The sequence below is a fragment of the Hoplias malabaricus genome, chromosome Y (genome assembly GCF_029633855.1).
Source record: "Hoplias malabaricus isolate fHopMal1 chromosome Y, fHopMal1.hap1, whole genome shotgun sequence".
NCBI lineage: Eukaryota > Metazoa > Chordata > Actinopteri > Characiformes > Erythrinidae > Hoplias > Hoplias malabaricus.
This window is the reverse complement of record NC_089820.1, coordinates 42934686-42956698: the sequence shown is the minus strand read 5'-3', so window position 1 is coordinate 42956698 and position 22013 is coordinate 42934686. Positions and strand designations below refer to the sequence as shown.

Sequence of the window (22013 nt, the reverse complement as noted above, 5' to 3'; positions counted from 1 at the left end):
ACCAGTCCAACTGCGAAGTCCTCTGTTCAGCCCTACCATTTCTGCCACAGTTAAAGGTTTGGTAGATATCTCCAGATGAATTTATTCCAGAAGTGGTCTGTAAAGACATGGCTGTTGTTTGGTATCTGCACCATCCCGGGAAAGCTTCAGGCCCATAAAATGCCTATGGTAGAGAGGCGTCTCGCTGCCTCATCAGAAGAAGGTAGGGAGTGACAGGATCTGGGTCTGCCACATCTGATGACACATACCCCAGTGGTTACGAATTTAGAATCCCTTCCACCTCCAGTAACACAGTGGCAAGGACCTCTTCAGGAACTGTCTGTTACCATAGCACCATCCGAAGAGAAGCCTTGACAAACTTGATCTCCCTTTCCAGTGCTCCTCCAAAATGAGGCGAATGGGGTGATTGTATCTGAACGGGCTTTGTCCTGCCAGCTGTTCTTTCAGGGAAGGTTCAAGCTGAGCTAAGGCTTCTTTTAGCTCTCTGTCTCCTCTCCGGAAATTGGTACCCTGGTTACAGAGGAGCTCAAAGGCTTTCACTTGCCTAGCTGCAAACCTCTGGAGGGCAAGGAGAAAAGAGTCTGTATCCATGTGACAAATTGAAGTCAGGCACTTGAATATGATTCCCCACCTTTTCTCCTGTCTTCTGCCTATTTTCACTACATAAGGACCAAAACAGTCAACCCATGTTGACCAGAAAGGAGGCTGATTTAGGCGAAGCAGTGCAGATGGCAAATCAGCCATCTAGGCAACCACATGTCTCTTGCGCCACTTATAACATTCTGCATATTGTCTCTGAAGTTTCCGGATGGCTTGACGTCTCTGCAGTAACCAGTACAATCTCCTGACCTCTACAAAGACTCTTTTTTTCTGAGTTTGCTAAGCAGGCTGTCAACATGTGAGCCACACTGAAGCTCATATCTGGCAGGCTCATCTGTTGACTGTAGCATATCCCACTAGTGCATTCACCACTGTACTGAAGTCTTGAAATGCTTTAGCATCACCCATACAGCTGAAGCTTGCAGGAGGGCCTTTAACTCACCCTGGATGAGTGATCATGATTGGCCATACCTCTGCTCTAGGGCCTGCATCGCACTGCTGTAAAATCTTAGGCTGTTAATATACCTCTTAGCAATCTGATAGGCTGCAGTCCAAATGGAAACTTTTAATCCTCAGTCACATGTTTGTGAGGGCCTAACACAGTGCCCAAACCCTTAGTACAAGAAAGTCACTCTCCTTGTCTGGTGAGAATGCAGCCAGTTTTAGGTATCCAATAGGACAAAGCTATGGCCATGTCCATTAAGCTCGGGGCTCCAAAATCTGCTGCAGGGTAGGCAGAGGAGGGAGGCACAGGATAAGTATATGAATACCAAGGGTGGTGGCCAAGAGGCAGACTATATGATGGTATTCCATAAAGTGGATAGGTGAACCTGTGATGGCCAGGATGCTGTGGACAGTCGGGTCCTAATGGTGGTTGCACTGGCATAGGAAGTTTACCCAGAGCTGGTGGGGCTGTACAAATGGTGATTGCATCGGCACAGATGGCGGCTGTGCAGGCAGTGGCTGGACTAGTGGAGACTGGTCTGGCAGTGGCTATGCAGGTGCTGGCTGGACTGGCTGCACTGGTGTAGGCGCTGTAGGGTAGTGTGCTATTGATTCCCGCTCTGGTGAACTATGAGAATATGGAGAAGCGAGAATGCTGCTTGAGACGACAGTATCTGGGGAATGAGGAATTGGCTGTCCAAGCTCCTGCTCCGTCAGCACTGTTGTTGTCACCGAGGGCCAGTGGCACTTTGTCATGTCCAACAAGGATCCCAGTTTGAAGGCTGCCATCTAAAGCACTGACGAGGTAGACTGAAGGAGATAATGGGACATGAATGGATTTGTCAACTCCTGCAACACTCCGATGAGGAACCATCGTATGGTCTAAGGGAGTCCTCTCTAGAGTGTGTACAGTAGTAACTGATACGGAGAAGGAGAGCTACTACTATACTGTTGATATGGAGAGATTGATCTTGGTTCTTCATGAAAAAACCTCAAGGAGCTATTTAAGTAAGATGTTTGTCTAGCATTGTCCATTGCTACCTCAAGCCATATCAGTTCAATGCTTAGGTTTCTCCAACATTCCTCCAGACGGTCTAATGCAGGGACCATAGGTGGAGCCCCTGTATGTGCATAGGAAACATTACTGTAACTGGGTTCATGGCTTGCATATGATAAATTTCCTGATGATGTTACATTACTTGAAGGGGGAATGGACTGATAGCAATGGCTGAGAACATAGTCCTCTAAATATGCTGGTGGATGTCGTCTCTGACTGGGGCGAGGATCAGCCAGAAGTGCTCCATTCTGATGACACAATTTATGTCCAATCCGACTTGAAGGACCAATTTGTAATGAACAGTGAAATTTGCTGGTTGTACACCTACTGGCCTAAGTCTTGGGTTTGAAATAATGCAGCTTCTCCAGGAAATATGTTTGATTATTTATTGTCTGGTCCAATAAGTAGATCCTTCTATTTTCTTGTATTAAAATAATGTGTGTGAGTGTGGTTTAGTGATGTCAAATGAAAGAGCAGAAAGAGCAACATCCTTGCAGCCACCAACTGCATATGATAAAGGGAGGGGGTGGGGGGGTAAAAGGGGCAACATGCAGAAACGACATGAACCGCGTTAACAATGGAGTCTTAAAAAGACAGTGCCCCATTTACTGGAGGCAAGGAATTATATACACATACACTGATCAGTCATATCATGAAAGCCATTTCCTTGTTTATCTTTTTTTTTTTATTTCATTAGCTCCAATGAAAATATACATACTTTTTGTAAATTCCAGACTTCAGGTATGATCTGGGTGGTGGATCATTCTCAGCTCTGAAGTAACACTGACGTGATGGTGGTGTGTTACACTGGTACAAGTGGATCAGACAGCAGTAATGCCATATTAAGAATAGTCCACCAAGCAGAAACATCCAGTCAACCATGTCTGGTGAGCGGTGTCCTGCATTCACCAATGAAGGAATAGAGGATGACCAACACAAAATGTGAAACTCTGACAACTTTACGTCTACAAGGTGGACCAACAAAGCATAATTGTGTGTGCAACGGTTATTAAAATTCCAGCAGCATGGATATGGATATATATATGATATATATATATATATATGTATATATATATATATTATTTATATTATATATATATATATATATATATATATATATATATATATATATATATATATATATATATATTTTTTTTTTTTTTTTGTGGTGGTCCTAACCTTTAACCCTAAAGAACAGGGTGAAAGGGGGCTAGCAAAGTATTCAGAGCAACAGATGGACTGTAACTAGAACCACAAGGTGAACATATATGGTAAGCAGAACTGATAAAAATGGATAACAGGAGCAGAACCGTGGGACTCTTTTTGTCTCTTATATCAACATATAGTTTATTAAAATATGTGTCCGAAATTGAATTGAAATGTCGAGTGCTATGGTGTATGTATATTTGTATTTTGTACGTGTGTGTGTGTGTATCAGACATATCATTGCCTTCTTTGTTTCCACACCCAATGTCTATTCTCTCTGAATATACAGGATCACACTGTAGTTCTAAAATTACTGACTGTACACCATCTATTGCCCTTCAATGGTTAGAACCACCACAGTGAAGGTATTATTTGGGTATTTCAGTTTAAAACTCCAGCAACACTGCTGTCAGCTCGTGACAACACAAACTAACAAACTCTGTTGCCAATATCTGATCTATGGAATGTAAACAAAGGGTAGTTCTTCCACTCGAAATAACCAGACGTCGCGGTAAAAAAAAACAAAAAAACTCGAAACTGATCTGCACAACTGCACGAGCGCAGCTCTCACGAAGTAGCTCGTGAAAGTGGAAAAAGCGAGGCGAGCGAAATGTTTCCAGACAAACTGCAGCATGTGCGCCATTTTCAGCTTTCAGTTCAACACATCGCTTTTAAAATCTAAAATGATGCAGCAGCAGGACTGACACCAATGAGAGTCAGCAAGAGTGTCTCATGCGCGCGCTGGCTGCAGGTCTGTGTGTGTGTGGGGGGGGGGGGGGGGGTGCGCGCGCGCGCATTTGTGTGTGTTTTGTCTTGGGATAACGTGCTTTTACATGAACTTTAATCCGTGGTGATTTGATTGTGTCCCCGTTTTTTACAGCTTCACGCGAGCTAATATTTAACGCGAACGGTCAAATTCACTAAAACTGCTTATGTTTCCCCTTCCCTTTCTTTTTTCTTTAAACATCCTGCAGAAAACTGTGAAGAGGAAGGAACCGGTCGTCGCGTGGAGTTTTTTTCCTCTCACTTTGAATCTGCTCGTGAGTCGGGAATGGTTAGTATACACTCCATTGACTTTTACGCACGCGACATTCATCGTCGCCAAACGGAATACGGTTACGTGCAGCTCTGTGCTAAACTAGTTTGACAGGCTTTGGGGCACTTTGTGAGAGTAGTACATCTGTCATTTAACAGCATACATACAGCATGCCACAACTTTGACACAGACCCGTGGTAAACTAAGAAATCGTAGTGTGTTCCTTATACTTATTTGCCCAATAGCCTGTATGTTTTTCTTTTTTTTTTCATTTTCAGAATGCCTGGAAGATTGTCCTCGCTGTCCTAGGGGTGGCTGTTGTGGTCACTTTGATTGCTGTACCAACAGCTATATTTCTAAATGGTATGTAATAATGTTCAGCAGCTCTATTGCAACGTATTCTTTGTAAATGTCACATTTAAAGGGCCAAGTCATTATGTTTACCTCCAAAAGCAGCAAGCCATACTGAGAGTGATGGATTATTTAATTTTTTAAACATTCTCTACAAGACCTTACAAGAGATAAAGAATGAAAATGCTTTGACAGTCCCCGAATAAACCAGTTTTAGGCTCCATAGTTTGGGCCCAGTCATACACTCCCAGAGGAAATAGATACTGTACTGGTACATTATTGTCACTAAAGGCACAAACAGTGTAAATGCACCTTTAAAGTTACAACAGTGGTGTGAAAGTCTAGTTGTGTTCCCTAAAGGTACATGACATTATCTTAGGAGAGGTGAATATCTGTAAACTTTCATTGGAGAAATGTTTAAAGTAAAAGAATATAATATGGGTCCTGTAGATGAAATAAGTGTATGGAATCAACACATCTTAAAAATCTACAATTAATATAGAATAATGCACAATTATGTTCACTAGAGGAACAGAATATGTACCAGGGAGTGTACCACTACCACCAGTGACAGCAAAATGTATCACCACAGTGACAAATTTTCTGAGAGTGTATGAGAACGGCTTTGTTTAAAATAGGTTTAGTATAATTGCTGTTTCATACCGTGTAGTAAAATCATTAGAGAGAATGTGTGCATATTTCTGCACATTTTAAGGAATTATTTCTATTTAACAAAATTAAACAAACAAAAAAAAAATCTACGGTTAAATTTAAGTGTACGCACCATTTTTTGTTTTATTTAGCATTAGCGTATAATCAGTGTGCGTTCTATGTTGGAAATGTGTTCAGAAAATTACAAAACTGATCACTTGGCCAGTGCCAAACTCCACACACTTGAATGTGTTATGCAAGAAACTAGACTCTTGTGAAAGTGTTAGCAGTTGTTTTTATTGTTTTATTGAATGAAATTGAGTTAGGTCATTTTAGGTTTGCAGTGGGTCTGATTGGCTCCATAATGACCAGGCTGGACAGTGATGTATTTTCCCCTTTATTGTGTTCACATGGTCCCAGCCTAATCCCTGTTTAAGGATGACTTATTTGCTGTGTCTGAACATTAGTGCACCTTGAACTTTGAGTCATGCTTTCTTCATAGTATTTAAATGTGAGAAACTGTATAAGTCCAAGATAACCTTCTTTAACCCTTGGGTGGCCCTCAATTTATGCACACATTAAGGATCCTTGGTCAAAATGGATTAGTGTGTACTAATTCCTAGACATGGAACATAATGCCCAATTACAGAATATATTTTCTCTCTCACTGCACAAAAAGAAAAGTCATATGACAAATCTTTTACATCTGTGAAACCTGACCTATGTTATTACCTCTGCCTCTACCCAACAGTATATCTCACTAGAAATATATATAATTATATTGGATTGGCTGGGGCAGCTGCATTTAGGCCTAAGCCTAAATATCTTGTTTGAAATTTTGAGGACACTCAATGTACCATAGCTGAAAGGAGCATGTGTGTGTGTGTGTGTGTCTGCTTCCAGAAAAGAAAGAAGGATCCCAGAGGACCTTTACTATGAATGACTACTTTAACAGCAGCATCAGAGCCAGATCCTACAACCTTCGCTGGCTCTCAGGTGAGAAAACATTCTTTTACTAACGCTCAAACAATATCTGGACACATACACAGACACACACACCCATGAACACACCCATTTCACATAAAAAAAAAAAAAAAAAAAAAAAAAAATATATATATATATATATATATATATATTTAACATGACAAACTATATTTTATGGTTAAGGTTAAGCTGTTTGACCACTTTTCTCTACCTGAACTTTATACCTGAAATGCTTATCACAATAATTTTGCAGATAATAATTGTTCGTCAAAATTTACATCCAATTTCAAGCTTAGCAGTACCGTCAAATTTGCTTTTGCTAATCATAGATTTCTCATATATCTCATAGATGATGAATACCTCCATAAGACTCCAGTGGGGTCAGTTTTTCTGTTCAATGTTTCTTCAGAGAATGGACAAGATTTCCTCAGTCGCCAGATCTTTGTAAGACAGTCTCAGAAGAACATGCTAATACATCAGTGTGTGTTAATTTTCTTTTTGTAAACATGCTCATCTGTTAATCGCAGGATCAAGTCGAGGCCTTTGATTACATGGTGTCGGCCGATCGCAAGTTTGTTTGTTTCCTGAGTAACTATACAAAGGTCAGATATCGCTTTAATTACTGTAAAGTACACTGCAAAAAAAAACAATAATGGCAAAATATCTGGCAGCTCGTTTTCATTTGTTCATATTAGTGGAACACTATGTAAAATTTGGGTTTTTTGCTCCTGGGGATCCCCCTAGTGTAATTCATTTTTACAGCACTGTACTGAAATGAAGGGGAAGGGAGTGGGGTTGATTCCCACCCTCCTTCAAAATTTACATAGTGTAGTTTCTCCAGTGCAGAGCCTGGAGTAGCATTGGAAGAGACTCTGTTGTCCCTATTAGAGGTCAGTGAAGCATCACAATGAAGCTGTAATTTTAAGGTAAAAATATTATAAAGTGTTACTTTAATATGCTACGAACAAAATATGGATAATATCACTGCACTCAGACGTATACAGAAGTAATATTTTCTTACAAATTACAGTAAACTCCCATATAATTAAGGAAATAATACAAGCAATCTGTCAACCTATAGAGAAATTTAATCAATAACAGCTCCCTGATCTAAATGACCCATTTAATAAACAGTATGTTATTTTTAGTAATTAACACATTTTAAATTGTACATATAACATCGTGTTTAAAGCAGACACATTTATACAGTTTTTTATTTATAGTAATCTTTTACAAATATATACTCAGGATCTTTTATCTGTCTTCCCTCAGCTCTGGAGACATTCCTACAGTGCATCCTACCACATCTACGACCGTGAGAATGAGTCAGTATTGTCTATGGCTCTAGTAAAAAGTATTGATGATAACTCATATGTCCAAAAGTATGTAGGCACCTGCTTTTCTGACATTCCGTCTAAAAAGGAGAACAGGGCTGCAGTAACACTTCATGCTTTTTTGAGAAAGGTTTCTTTCTACTGCTTGTAGCATTTTTCAGGTCAGGTATTGATCCTACACATATCAGCGATATATAATGGAGCTTTATCACCATAGAGAATACAGTTCCACTGCTTAAAAACAATGGGGGAATTACACAACTCCAGCAGATGCTTGGCATTAATCGTTAGATCCTTAGGCTCATACACAGCTGCTCCAGAGTGTCCCATTCTGGTGTCCAAAGCTGTGTCCAAGCAGTGTCAGTTTTAAAGATAGTATAATTTACTGATTAGAAGGCCTGTCAGTATGCTTTTGCACATATCATTAACCAAAAAATATATGAATACTTTGAGGAAAAAATATGATATGTTGTTTATCAAATAGCTGTAAATGGCTATAATACTGTCATATTGTTATCATCTTAATTTTAATACTAACAGATCACTGTTATAAAAAACATTATAGCATTTTCCTCTACCTTTAGGACTTTTATCAACTCAGATATCCCACATGAAGTGCAGTATCTTGAGTGGTCTCCTGCTGGCCACAAACTGGTGAGTCATCAGGTTTCTTTAATTCATACACTATGTGGTCAAGCATTGTTGGACACCTGTTTACCCAGTGTTTCCTCTGAATGGAAGGTTATTAATTGGGAGTACTCTGGTTTAGGCTAGATTTTGGAACATTGATGTTTGATGACGGGCGGCATTGTGTCGTAGCAGGTAGTGTCACACTCACCCAGCTCCAGGGACCTGGAGGTTGTGGGTTCAAGTCTGCGTAGGTTTCCTTCGGGTGCTCTGGTGTCCTCCCACAGTCCAAAAACACACGTTGGTAGGTGGATTGGCGACTCAAAAGTGTCCATAGTGTATGTGTGTGTGTGTTGCCCTGTGAAAGACTGGCACCCAAAGGGTGTATTTCTGCCTTGATTCTGGGTAGGCTCCGGACCCACCGTGACCCTGAACTGCATAAGTGGTTCCAGACAATGAATAAATGAATGGCATCTGATGGCATTCAGCCACAGGAGCTTGAGTAAGGTAAGGTATAAATGTTTGATGCCAATGGTACTAAAAGGGGCTTCACTGTTGCGCAGTGCTGTGTCTTTATATTTCTCTAGCCAACGACTGGCATTGGGCATGTTAACATTGGCTCATGTGCTGCTGCCCCAAATTGTACAAATTTAATGCAAAATTGAGCTCTTTGAATATCTGAATTTACGAATTTATTGGGTGTCTACACATGTTCAGGCAGCTTAGCCTCATCTGGCCTTTCTAAAGGTTTATAGCTGTGGTGTAATACAAATCAGATTAACATTTTTATCACTGTTCCACCTAGGATTTATCTCACTTTGCGCTGACAGTGCTTTATCTTTCTCTCAGAATTACAGCCTTGTTATCAACACCATCTATGATTTCTGTTTATTGTTTGTACCTGCGTAGTGCCGTGTAATTGTTACTTTTAGTTCCACAGCACCATACACTTATCAGATTATTACATACACTTACACAGTCTCAGTACACTGCAGTAATATTCTCTTTGAAGGCTAAAACTTCTTAAACATTCAATATATCTAAAATTTCCCATTATGTGATTATTGTAACGATATTACTAGATTGTTCAACTTATTTCTGGACATTTATATATGTATGTGGTTTTATTCAGAACAATTCGCTTATTGGCAAATATTTAGCTTTTAATTATTAACTTCTTTTTAAGAAACTTTAAACAAGCCAATCTGCTAATGGAATAAGACATTTTTACTACATAAAATCACTTAATTAAAGGGTAATATATATATATATATGAGAGGTCCAGGTAGGCACCAGTCCTTCACAGCATGGCACACATACACATTTACTTACACACCCACACCTATGGACACTTTTGAGTCGCCAATCCACTTACCAACGTGTGTTTTTGGACCATGAGAGGAAACCGGAGCACCCGAAGGAAACCCACGCAGACACAGGGAGAACACACTGAACTCCTCACAGACAGTCACCCGGAGCGGGCCTTGAACCCACAACCTCCAGGTCCCTAGAGCTGTGTGACTGCGACACTACCTGCTGTGCCACCGTATATATAATATACAAATAGTTTAATAAACATAAAATATTCTTACACTTGTTTTATTCAAAGGTAAATTCACTTATTTAAAGATTTATTACCATTTAGTTATATATAAATGTTGATGCTTAAGATGCAAAGCTCCTTTTGTAGACAATAGGGAGCAAAGCTAACTACAAAAGGAGGCACAGATCATCATGCAGTGCATGTCCGAGGCATATATTATTTCTTCACCGAGATTACTTTAGAAAGGTGCCGTTTATACTTCAAGAAGTAATCTTCTTTATGTTATGAATCAGCCATTATACTCACCTCTAGTGTCCTGGATGAGTCAGAGATTCTGTACTAAGCCAGGGTTGAAAATGGACTATAAACTGGTTCATTCAGGGACTAATCTGGTATAACATTAATTTCTCCAGGCATATGTATGGGATTATAATGTTTATGTGAAGGCCAGCCCCAGCTCATCATCACAGCAAGTGACATTTAATGGAGCTCATAACCAAATCCTGAATGGCATTCCTGACTGGGTGTATGAAGGTAAATAACACATGTTCACATAAAACAAGGACCTAGCTAACTACATAAGTTAGTTCTGACCAGACATATTTGATTAGCTGCTGATTCTGATTCCCCATGTTTTGGACAATACCCCACAATAAACTTCAAGAAAATACAAAGCAGTTTTGATTTTCATCTTAAGTTGCACATAGCAAAAATAAAAAAAAAGAATACATAAATTAAAAAATATATATATTTTTAATAAACATTATAATAAATATTCTTTTGCTACATTTGGTGGAAAAAAAAAACATTGCTCCTTTAAGAAACCCTTTATATTTGTGTGTGTGTGTATATATATATATAATTTATAATATATAATTTTTTTTGATACACAGAGGAGATGTATTCCACAAACCATGCTCTGTGGTGGTCTCCTACGGGGAGATACTTGGCTTTTGCAGAGTTTAACGACACCAGTGTCCACGCCATTGAATACTCGTGGTACGGTGTGGGTCAATACCCACAAACAGTCATCATCCCATATCCTAAAGTAAGACATAAACAGATAAAAATCAGTACTAACCAATAACAACACTGCTTGTGTGACCATTTCAGAGTTCAGTTCAGATTAAAAGGGGAGTTCCTCTTTTCTAGTTTTCCCATGATTCATCAAGATCTCCCTCAAACCACTATCAATGACTCTGTTTACCCCTCAGTGATTTAATTATGTAGAATAGTGGAAAATTCCTTTTAAAAGTACCATCAGACATTTTGTTCAATGATTCTTATCCTCATTATCAAACTGCTGTTAAACTGACACCTAAGATATCCTGAGTGGTGCAGCTGTATAAACATTGGCTCTGTCAATGAGACATGGCTGGTTCAATACCTTGTGAGTTGGAAGTCCTAGAGAGCATAACTGGCCACATTCACTGGGTGGATATGTTGCTCTCCTCTAATCCCATCACACAAGCACAATACTGACTATTGTAGAACCTGTTAGCTAATGCAACAGATCTGAGCACAAGGAGTTCTATTTGTGTAAGTCATGGCAGTTCGAAAAGAGACAGCGGCTGGATTCACAGGTCTCAGAGCAAGATTAAAATGAAAAAGGTGACACCTAGTGGCCTGGGTGTATAAGTGACTTATTTTAAGCATGAATGTGGGAACCCGCTCTATGGAGCATAACTATATTCATTCAGGAGATGCCCATTATAAAAACTGCAATAATCCTTTTAAAAAAATATATAGTGTAGTTTACTAATTTTTGGTCGTAAGCTAACTATGTTAATTCTTGGATTACTATGGTGCTATTCCTGGACTTTCTGATTTGAGATCTTACATAATTGTTCCCCTCTGAATGACATTTTTATTTCCAGCCAGGAACACCGAACCCAACAGTGCGCCTGTTTGTAGCTGATACTACAAATGTGTCTAGAATTATGGAGGTTGTGGTGCCAGAAGCTCTAAGAGCTGGGTAAATATGTTTTATAATATGTGCACTTTTTAGAAAGTAAGTCTCATGTTTACTATTCCATACAAGCTATCATTTTTCTACCACAATTCCAATATTAAATTTCTAAAAGTTAAACAATTGCACAGGATGTGTGTTTTTATAGAACATGTTTTCACGTTTCAGATTGCAAAGAATTTTTGGCACAAATTTCGCACAAGTGTGACACATCTGCATTTCTCCTATGGCCCACATTTGGCATTGAATAATGGCAGGTAGTGTCCCAGTCACACAGCTCCAGGGACCTGGAGATTGTGGGTTTAAATCCTGCTCTGGGTGACTGTCTGTGAGGAGTTTGGTGTGTTCTCCCCATGTCCATGTGGGTTTCCTCCGGGTGCTCCGGTTTCCTCCCATGGTCGAAAAATCACATGGTAGGTGGATTGGCAGTTCAAAAGTGTCCATAGGTATGAGTGTGTGTCACCCTGAGAAGGACTGCCGTTCCCTCCAGGGTGTGTTCCTACCTTACATGCAGTGATACTGGGTCAAATCCGGAAGAGTTGGCATGAGAATTGGACCACGTACAGCACACACAACATGTCCAGAAAGCCAAGCTAATTCTGGCTCATGACAGACACAGCATACCAATGCCATATCTGAACAAAAAGTGCCAAAAGTGAGTCTTCTATCTGGGTTGACCTGGGTCAAAGTAGCAAATGACAGTACAGTGCAGAATTATTTTTTTCCTGAATCCATATGTTATTTTTCTGTAGAGAGCACTACCTGAGCACGGTTACCTGGGCAACGAATGAAAGCATTGCAGTCCAGTGGCAAAACAGGACACAGAACTATGTGATTCTGCAGCTTTATGAACTCAATGGTGACATTTGGAGAGAAACCACGGTATTGTTTTCCAGTCACCATAATCTGATTTAATGGAACATTTTATATCAAGCTAGACCCAATACTTAATAATTTCCATCAGATCTTGAATCCAGATTCTGGTCTTGGATTTATTAGCAATAGTTAGTATGTCAAAAAATGGCCAAATAATTAATCAACTTAATTTATTCATGTTATCAAACACAAAACTCGTTGTAGTGAATATGTATTCAGTTGGTTTGTTTGTAACTATGCATTTTTGCATTTTGCAGGGGATAAATGTGACAAGCAGCACAGGGTGGGTTGGACGAGTATGTATTGCTCCACTTCTCTCTTTCTTTCTATTTGTATAACTATTTATATAAATTCTTTATCCTTCTGATAAGTTTCCTGATTACTGAGAATAATATTTACCAATATTTCAACTGTGGTATTATATTGTACACTACATTGCCAAAAATGTAAGCTTGCGCCCATTGTATAATCTTAAACAAGAAGTATTCATAATTAGTCAGAATTAAAAGAGTTAGTCCCCCCTTTGTTACAGCAACTGCTTGTATTCCTCTGGGAACCACATTATTGTAAGGATTTGACTGTCATCAGCCACAAGAGCATTAAATGGGCAAAATACTGAAACATCTGCATCACAATCACCATTGGAGCTCCCCAGCCTAATGTTAACTAAAACTAACATATCCCTTTGTCCACATATGGACAAAAAATTCACTCACTGTCTGTAACTAATACTATAAATATTTTCCCTCTAGTTTTCCCCGAGTGATCCCGTTTTTCGGCCAGATGGATCTAGCTTTTATTACATCACAAGCGACTCAAGTGGCTTTAAGCATCTTCATCACTTTAATGGAGTGAGTGCCTTTTTCTTATCAATGTTTTTACAGTCAATGGGATTAAAACACTCATACTATACATATTTTTGCCAAGTCACATGTCTTTTATAGAAGCATGAAATCCATAAAATTTCACAATAGGAAGTGACCATTCTCAGAGGCAAGGCCAAAGAGCAGAGAAACTGCTCTTACATTTTAACTTACTTTCTGCACTTTGCCACTGAAAACAAAGGCATTGATTCATCAGAGACAATGATTCAAATAAATGTTTTAATTGTTCTGATGAATAACCGCTCAAAAATATTCACTGCTACACTTCATGGAGGTTATGCTCCCAACATGTTTCAGAACACTCTGTTTTTTTTTTTCTAGAACACTATAATACCTATAACATCAGGTCTGTGGGAGGTCAGTAGCATCCTCAAGGTGACAAATCATGTGATGTAAGTATGTACTTTATTAAAGATGTTAATTCTGATATTTGAGCTACTAGATGTTTTCTTCATCTATATCTATGTTTATGTTAAGATTTTACCTATGTGTTAATGTTGAATTAAAAGTTAAGAAAATGTATGCTTTCTCCAGAAAATACATACAGAAATAATGTTTTTTTTATATAATCATAATCAATGACCCACTGGGTTGTTTTGTTGTGCACATTAAATTTTAATCTTTGTGTGTTTTAATATCTGTAACATTTTATGCTTATACATTTACCTTTGATCTGTGCAGATATTTTGTGAGTACTGAGTACAATAGCAGCCCAGGACAGAGAAATGTTTATAAGTAAGTTTCCCCTAGTTCTCACACATTCATTCACTGCTCTGTATTTAGAGGTATTCTGAGGTTCAATTAATTTTTTATTTGGGCTGCATTGATGCTAAATTTATTGATGTACTGGGATATTGCAGTATGTGTTTCGTTTATAACAATGATACCTGATGAGTAATTTCTAGCTTTCTTTTGCTACTTACTTATCAATATAATCAATTATAATCCATCAAATTGCCACTTAATTATCAGTAAAAGCTTACAATTACCAAGGAAACATCTACAAAAAAATAATTAAAATGTGAAGTAATCTAACTGTTAAATACAATTAATTCAAGCTTGGTATGTTTTATTTGTGGCATATATATATATAAATTGAGTTTCATGTATTTTTCTGCAGAATATCTATACAAGGATCTACTCACTCTGATCGTACGTGTCTCACCTGCACTCTGAATGAGGACAGATGCAAATATAACTCTGCCTACTTCAGCACTGAAGGCACCTACTACAGAATGGACTGCTCAGGTGAAGACGAATTCCCCATAGAATTATTTCTCCCACAGGCCAGTACTTAAATATCTTTAGAAAGCTGCCATTCTACTGACACCTAGTGGTCCGAATATACCACTTATTTTAAACGTGCCCCATGGGAGCACCTGCTTTGAAGAACAGTAGGGATCTTCAGAGCACATTGATTCTTTGTCTTCTCTGAGCTCCACTTGTGAAAATATTTGAATCTCTTGAAATTCTAATTTGTGGTGTTAAATGGACTTGGTCAATTTGGCCTGGTAAATGCACACGACAGAAAATATTCCTTGTACGATAGGTATGAAAAAATAAAGAAACTATTTCTTTATTTTCATCGTCTTTTGCCTGAAACCACATTGAATTTTGGTGAATGTGTTGTTTCTGATGTGATTGTTTCTTACTGGTATTGAATAATGCATGAAATATTGCTTTGTGGGCAGCACAGTTTCGCAGCAGATAGAGTCACTTTCACACAGCTCTAGGGCCCACAGTCCAAAACTCATGCTGGTAGGTGGATTGGTTATTCAAAATGTGTCCATAGTTGAGAGTGTGTGAGTGACTGCGTGAGCGAGTTTTGACCTGTGATAAGGGGAATCCTTATATCCAGGTTGTGTTTCTGCCTTGCGTCCAGTGATTCCAACACAATCATGAAAGGATAAAAAAAAGGTTACAAAAAATGAAACAATTAATGAATATTAATTTGTTTTTTGTATTTTTAGGTCCTGGGCTCCCTCTATACATTCTGAGAGACAGTCGAGGGCCTGGCTCAGGTACAAAGACTCGCTAAACCTCTTACAATCACAATGCACATACATACACTAGTGTGTGCTGATCCAATATATAAAGGACATTAATTGGGATTTTGTTCCTCATTCACACTAGCTTTCAGAATATTGCTGTGAGGATTTTATTGCATTCAGTCACATAAATATAAATAATATCATGTACAGAGTCCTCCCAAAAGTACTGGATGGAGCTCTGTCACTCCAAAGAACACAATTCCATGCCATTACCCAATACTTGAGGCTTTACCACTCTGGTTAGTGCTTGGTATTGAGCCTGGTGGCCATGGTCATGTGTTATACCCAAAATATGTTCATGGACATTATTAAAAAATGCTCCCATCCTATTTATTATTTTCAGAGATCAAGGTTTTGGAGGACAATAAAAACCTGGAATCCATTCTACAGGATTTTGCCATGCCTAGCATTACACATGGCACTCTGAAGATTGGAGAGTTCGGTGAGGCTACAATAAGATCTTTTCACCTGTGTCTATGGTTTGAATAATTAATTCATTCATTCATTCATTCATATGCTGTGGCTAACTGTCTACAAATCCTCTTTCACAGACCTGTGGTACCAGATGATCCTTCCTCCCAAATTTGATAAGTCAAAAAAATATCCTCTGCTTATTGATGTGTAAGTTATTTACATATTTTTTTCTCTCTTTGAATCCACGCCTAAATTTTAGTTACAGCTTTTAAGTGAATATTCTAGTCTTTGAATTCATTGAAAAGAATTAATGTGGTCACCTTGTGAAGAACTGGCACACCCTCCAGGTGCGCTCAATGATTCTGGGTAGGCTCCGGACCCACCGCGACCCTGAATTAGATAAGCGGTTACAGACAATGAATGAATGATAAATTAATAAATTAATTAATGTGGTGTGTGGAATGGTGTAGTGGTTAATTATAGTCTATGACATCGATTCTTAATCCAACATCCTAATCTGACATGGTTTGAGGTAATTATTTAAAAAAAAATTGCATGCCCTTTGCATAGGTGCAAAGTATTGTGTCATGCTTTTATCAGGCTCAGGCCCATATAAGAGGTTTCCTGTATAAGAATGATTAATGGGATTTTTGTAAATCACTGATATCCTGTGGTAAACAAAACAATTCCAAACCTATTAGATTTTGGCCTATGAACCTTTTTTATTTAGCAGTTGAAATACACCAACATGACATCACACTTAAGTCTTATAATAAGTTTATTATTAATCTTTACTGTTGTAATAACCCACCAGCAGCTTCTCAAACTGGAGCCTACAATCGCCAAAGCCTTCTAACTCCCAAATCGGACAAAGCTTACAAAGGCAAACGGACAAAGGCAACTCATACACACCTGCCAGCTTTGTCTATTATTGGAGATAAAAGGCTTTGGCTGATTAGTTTTTCTGGCAGTTCCTTATATGGTCATGATGGCCACACAAACTCAGTGATCTGTATGTTAATCTCTCTTGGCTAGCTATGCTGGGCCATGCAGTCAAAAATCAGATTTCCGGTTCCGGATCGACTGGTCCACGTACCTGGCCAGCACAGAGAATATCATTGTGGCCAGCTTTGACGGCAGAGGGAGTGGTTACCAAGGTGATAAAATAATGCACTCCATATACAAACGCCTGGGCACTTACGAAGTGGAAGACCAGATAACTGCAGCCAGGTAAATACCCTCCTCCAATCACACCTGCAGTGAATGAAGCTTTAGACTTTGTGAACAGCTGAGTAATATCTTCAAACCCAGAACAGATGTGTCAGTCTTGACCCCATGTAGGAGGACTACATCTCATTAAATTCTGTGGTTTTCCAGAACCTTCCAAACCCACACTTACTGTTAGTGTTTTTTTCAGTTCTAGTGTTTTCGTACGAAACTGTGCTCAATTTAGCCACTTATGTCATCACAGTCATAAACTGTTGAGAGTTGAAGAACTCAGTCTGGACATCATAGATCGGTATCATCTTGGGGGATTGCAAAGATAACTGGGGCCAAGGTCATTTTCTGTGTTCAGTATGAGGTCAGAACAGACTTGGTAAATCTTTAGAGCCCTCTGTAGGCCAATTAATAATATTAAAGTCTGAATCCTATCCAGTCCTATTCATTCTTGTTCATTTTTAATCTACTAATAAAAAGTATACACATTTTAAAAAGCTGTTTCCAAAAATACAATGTGCCAAATATCATATTTAATGAGGAACTTTTCAAATTGCTCAAAAAAAAAAATTAAATAATGAATGTAAAAAAAATTGGCATTAAAAACCTGATCCCCAAAGCATTTTGTTTTCAAACAATGATTTACAAACAAAAGATACCTCCAAAGCTCTCCTTTTATTGTTACCACTAACAGTAGCAGCAATTACCATGGCAACAACACAGCTAAAAGCTGCCAGTCATAAACATCATGGTTTTATGAAATGGTTCCAAGGTTAAAACAGGAGAAAATCTGACAGTAAATTTAAGTAAATGTATATATATATAGGTTATATATATATAACCTTTTTTATTCAGCTCTACCTACCAGTGTGCCAATAATTATATATATATATATATGTGTGTGTATGTATGTATGTATGTTTGCTAATGTTATATTGTTTCTTCCTTTTGGTAGACATTTTATTAATTTGGGCTACGTCAATAAAGAGAAAATTGCGATTTGGGGTTGGGTAAGTCTAGCTAACAAATATTTGATTAACCTTGTATTACCATACAATAAAATAATGACACTGATATATTGACTGCTTTACAGTCGTATGGTGGTTACGTCACTTCCATGGTTCTAGGAGCAGGGAGTGGAGTATTCAAATGTGGCATGGCTGTTGCTCCAGTGTCTAAATGGGAGTATTATGGTATGGAATTAATTTAATATTGCCCATGCACATGCTCAACATGTCCAGTAGTTTGTAGACACTTTTTGTAAGACAATTTATATGCTTTAAGGGGCACACATTGCTGACCCAGGTGTTCACCTGTGCACATACAACTTGTGTAATCACTGTAGAAAATTATTGACCAGTTGACTGAAATGCTGTAGAGCAATGGCTCATGAGCCTAAAATCACCAAGCTCCATACAAATCCTTCTCCAAAAGGGACATATACCCCCTCAGTACTCCCTTCCGTAGTGATGGATAGTCTGATACATTTGGGATGATTTATAACAAACCATCCAACATCAACACATGGCCTCAATATTATTGGTGTAGGGCTGGACATTTATATCATGATATATTTCTTAATTTTGGTCGATATGGTAGAATTCTGGTATTGATATGACCAGTATAAAATCCACAGAAAAAAAACTCCAAGAACAAACAAGAAACATGACATCACCATCAAACATTAACCTTTTGGCTTTGTTAATATTAATATTTTCACACAGGGGTGTGCTGAACTGACGACAGTTCCCTGTAATGAATGTCTGTCAGAGACAGATGTTGCAAATAATGAATAATAAATTATTGAAAATGTGTTTAAATATAATATCATTGTTATTGAAACATTTACATTGCAATATATATTGATATTGTATTACTGTCCAGCCCTATGTAAGTACCATCAAAATCAGCAATATTCCAACATCAATAGTGTGATGATCTTGTAGAAGAGTAAAGGCTGTTACTGCAGCAGGAAAGGACAAATTCTTGATTGATACCCTTCAGTTCAGAAGAAAAACTGGCAAGGTTTCTACAAACCATGGGTTACTTTCTAGTTTATTTGGATTTTGTTGATATCATGTTTATCCCTTTCCTTTAACAGATTCTATTTACACTGAGCGCTACATGTTGACTCCAGCACAAAACCAGGCCTTTTATGACGTAAGTAAATGTCCACATTGTAGCAGGTTTCCCTAAATGACTTCAATAAGGGTTTGAGTCAGCTTTGTGAGATATAAACCCTGATTTACAAGCGTGCTGATTTGAGGAAATGGTGTAATGTGTGCAGAACTCTACGGTGACAGGCCGAGCCAAGAATTTCAAAAGCGTCCAGTACCTCCTGGTGCATGGGACTGCAGACGGTGAGGCTTCTGTTTCAAATCATTTATCAGCTCAGCAGCACATAAACATTTACACTTTCATACACATGTAGGGCCACAAGCCTGTGCTAAACCCATATCTCTCGTTCACACAGAAGATGAATCACTCCAAACATTCCTTTCTTGCGCTTACAGTTGTTTCCAAACATTTTGGCACCCCAAGCAAGTTTTAGTGCAATTTAGTATATTATAACAAATAAATTGCCATGACTAAAATTGCACAGTAAGACGTTACAGTAGTGAATAATTAAAAAAAAAAAAAAAATTGCATCATAAATTGTAGAGAATTATGTAGATTCATCAACTGTTTATTAAAAGGTACAGAAGTCCCTGTAAAGGACATATCCTAAAATCAACAGAACATTGACCAGGTGTGCACCAACCTCTGCAAACCATTGTAATGTAGAAAAGTCTGTTAGCTGATTCTGTAATCAGAATGTTTCACTCTTCTTGATATTTTGCTTAAATCCTAGAAAGATGGACTTAAATATTTTAATGACTTTAGTGTTTAAGTATAGTCTGAACCACACTAAGAGCAATCTGTCCAGATATGACTATAGAACAAGGACACACCACAGACCCCCCCCCCCGGTGGTTCTCCATCCTGAAGCGTAACTACGTGCTGTTGTCCAGCTTGGGAATTTAAAATTAGGTCTAAAAGTGAAGATAAACTGGTTGAATGGAGTGGCAAAAATGACTGTGATGTTTCAGCAAAGTGATCCACAAGCACATTTAAATGGTAAATGGGTTCACACTATAAAATACCCCACAGCATTAAGTGTTGCGCGTGCCACAGTGAAAATGTCTCAACCTTAAGGCGGTTTCACAGAGATTTGTAAATGAAATAGAAAGTCCATTAGACTTTTAAGGCATTTTTATAAGGAAGAGGATGCACAGACATTTCTTATGTCAATTCAGATAGAAAATGAAAAACATATTGCCTCCAGTATTTTAAATTTAAATACAAAAAATAATAATAATAATTAAAAACATATATACTAATAAATTGACAGAACGTCTTGGGGTATGGGCACAAGTTTAAAGTATCCACTCTGAGGTGTGTGGATGTCCAAAATGGTTGAAAATCCCTGCCTTAATAAGAGATAGTATGTGGGAAATAGCACCTCTTGGTGCAATCCCTAGTGAGTGAGCATGACTATGCATGAAAGTGAGTGAATTACAAACTAGTTCTGAGGCTCTTTGCATCTAAAAAAGGAACTCAAAAAGAAAAACCAGAAAGCAATGACATTATTTTGCTTTTTCAGACAATGTCCACTTCCAGCAAGCTGCTCAGATCTCCAAAGCTCTTGTGAATGAACAAGTGGATTTTGATTCAATGGTAAATGAATTTAAACGTTTATCTGAGTTTTAACCCCAGATATAACCATTTCTTTGCAATGATCTTTTCAGTCATGCATCTACTAGCATAGGCTGTTATGTGGCAAAAAAAGCCCAGATGCATTCCTTATGTTCACTTATAATCAGTTAGAATATCAGTGTTTTATTTATATAAAGCCACATTTGCCAAATTTTACAAATTATAGCCTTCTAATTTAGACTATATCTCAATGTGCCCAGTATAAAGACCGGTGCTATAGATGACTGCACAATGTCTAAGAAAGCTGTATAACACTGGCAACTGTTGCAATTATAAATTTAACCTCCAACATAGTTCAAGTCAGCTATCTACAAGTTATGAGTAGATATTTACATACTGTTTATTACTTAATAGGTTCTTAATATTTCTCCAAAAAGAACTTTAAAACTGCCTTGTGATTCTGTAAAATAAAACATTTTTGCTGTTATAATATTTATTGTTTATTTATCTTATGTATACCACTTTCTCTTCCTGCCACCTCCACCTCCCTCCCTCCCTCTCTCAGTGGTACACAGATGAGGATCACAGTCTTGGAGGGTCAGCCAATCACCATGTCTATACCCACATGACTCACTTCCTGAAGAACTGTTTTGCATGAAATATTCCTCAAAACCTTGAAACTTCCTGGAGCACAGACAGTCGGGAAACATTCTGACTCATCAAAACTGTCCTGGGATACTCCACCACTGCAAAATCATTCCATAAATCCTACTGCATCACAAAAAAGAGAGAAGTTTATATATAGATTATATAGGTATAGATAATGGATATTTTATATTATAAAGCCAAAGAGATACAGATTAAAGCCTTAAAATAAAAATGTTTAATTATTTTTATTGAACAAATATTTTCTCTTAATTAACCTCACTGTGCTCAATACCAAGCAATGGCTGGAAGGATATAAAATATCTAGTGTAACGCCTTCCCAGAAGAGGCTCTTCTGCAGGAAGATAAGCAACTGTATAAAAACATTTGGCTATATAGTGTAACTCCAATGAGGAGCAGCCTTTTT

The 22013-nt window shown here is 38.1% G+C and overlaps 1 protein-coding gene across 1 annotated transcript; it reads left to right on the top strand.

Moving 5' to 3' along the window:
* Positions 1–4204: 4204 nt before the first annotated feature.
* LOC136678088 (dipeptidyl peptidase 4-like) lies at positions 4205–21643 on the top strand. The gene is made up of 26 exons (XM_066655919.1): positions 4205–4361; positions 4622–4706; positions 6249–6341; positions 6679–6773; positions 6857–6931; positions 7602–7654; positions 8248–8317; positions 10247–10367; positions 10727–10881; positions 11711–11808; positions 12555–12684; positions 12936–12974; positions 13431–13529; positions 13884–13954; positions 14244–14297; positions 14683–14810; positions 15533–15583; positions 15957–16055; positions 16165–16234; positions 17063–17257; positions 18201–18255; positions 18339–18438; positions 19347–19405; positions 19533–19605; positions 20889–20962; positions 21507–21643. Exons 1-26 carry the CDS (start codon positions 4359–4361, stop codon positions 21597–21599), a joined length of 2238 nt encoding a protein of 745 aa, XP_066512016.1. The 5' UTR covers positions 4205–4358; the 3' UTR covers positions 21600–21643.
* The last annotated feature ends 370 nt before the right edge of the window (positions 21644–22013 follow it).

What these genes read in the sequence shown, in the direction of transcription:
- LOC136678088 (XM_066655919.1), top strand. An exon ending in ATCTACGACCGTGAGAATGA is followed by an intron (nt 7,655 to 8,247) that starts GTCAGTATTGTC and finishes CTCTACCTTTAG; the next exon opens with GACTTTTATCAACTCAGATA. An exon ending in AAATTGCGATTTGGGGTTGG is followed by an intron (nt 18,256 to 18,338) that starts GTAAGTCTAGCT and finishes ACTGCTTTACAG; the next exon opens with TCGTATGGTGGTTACGTCAC.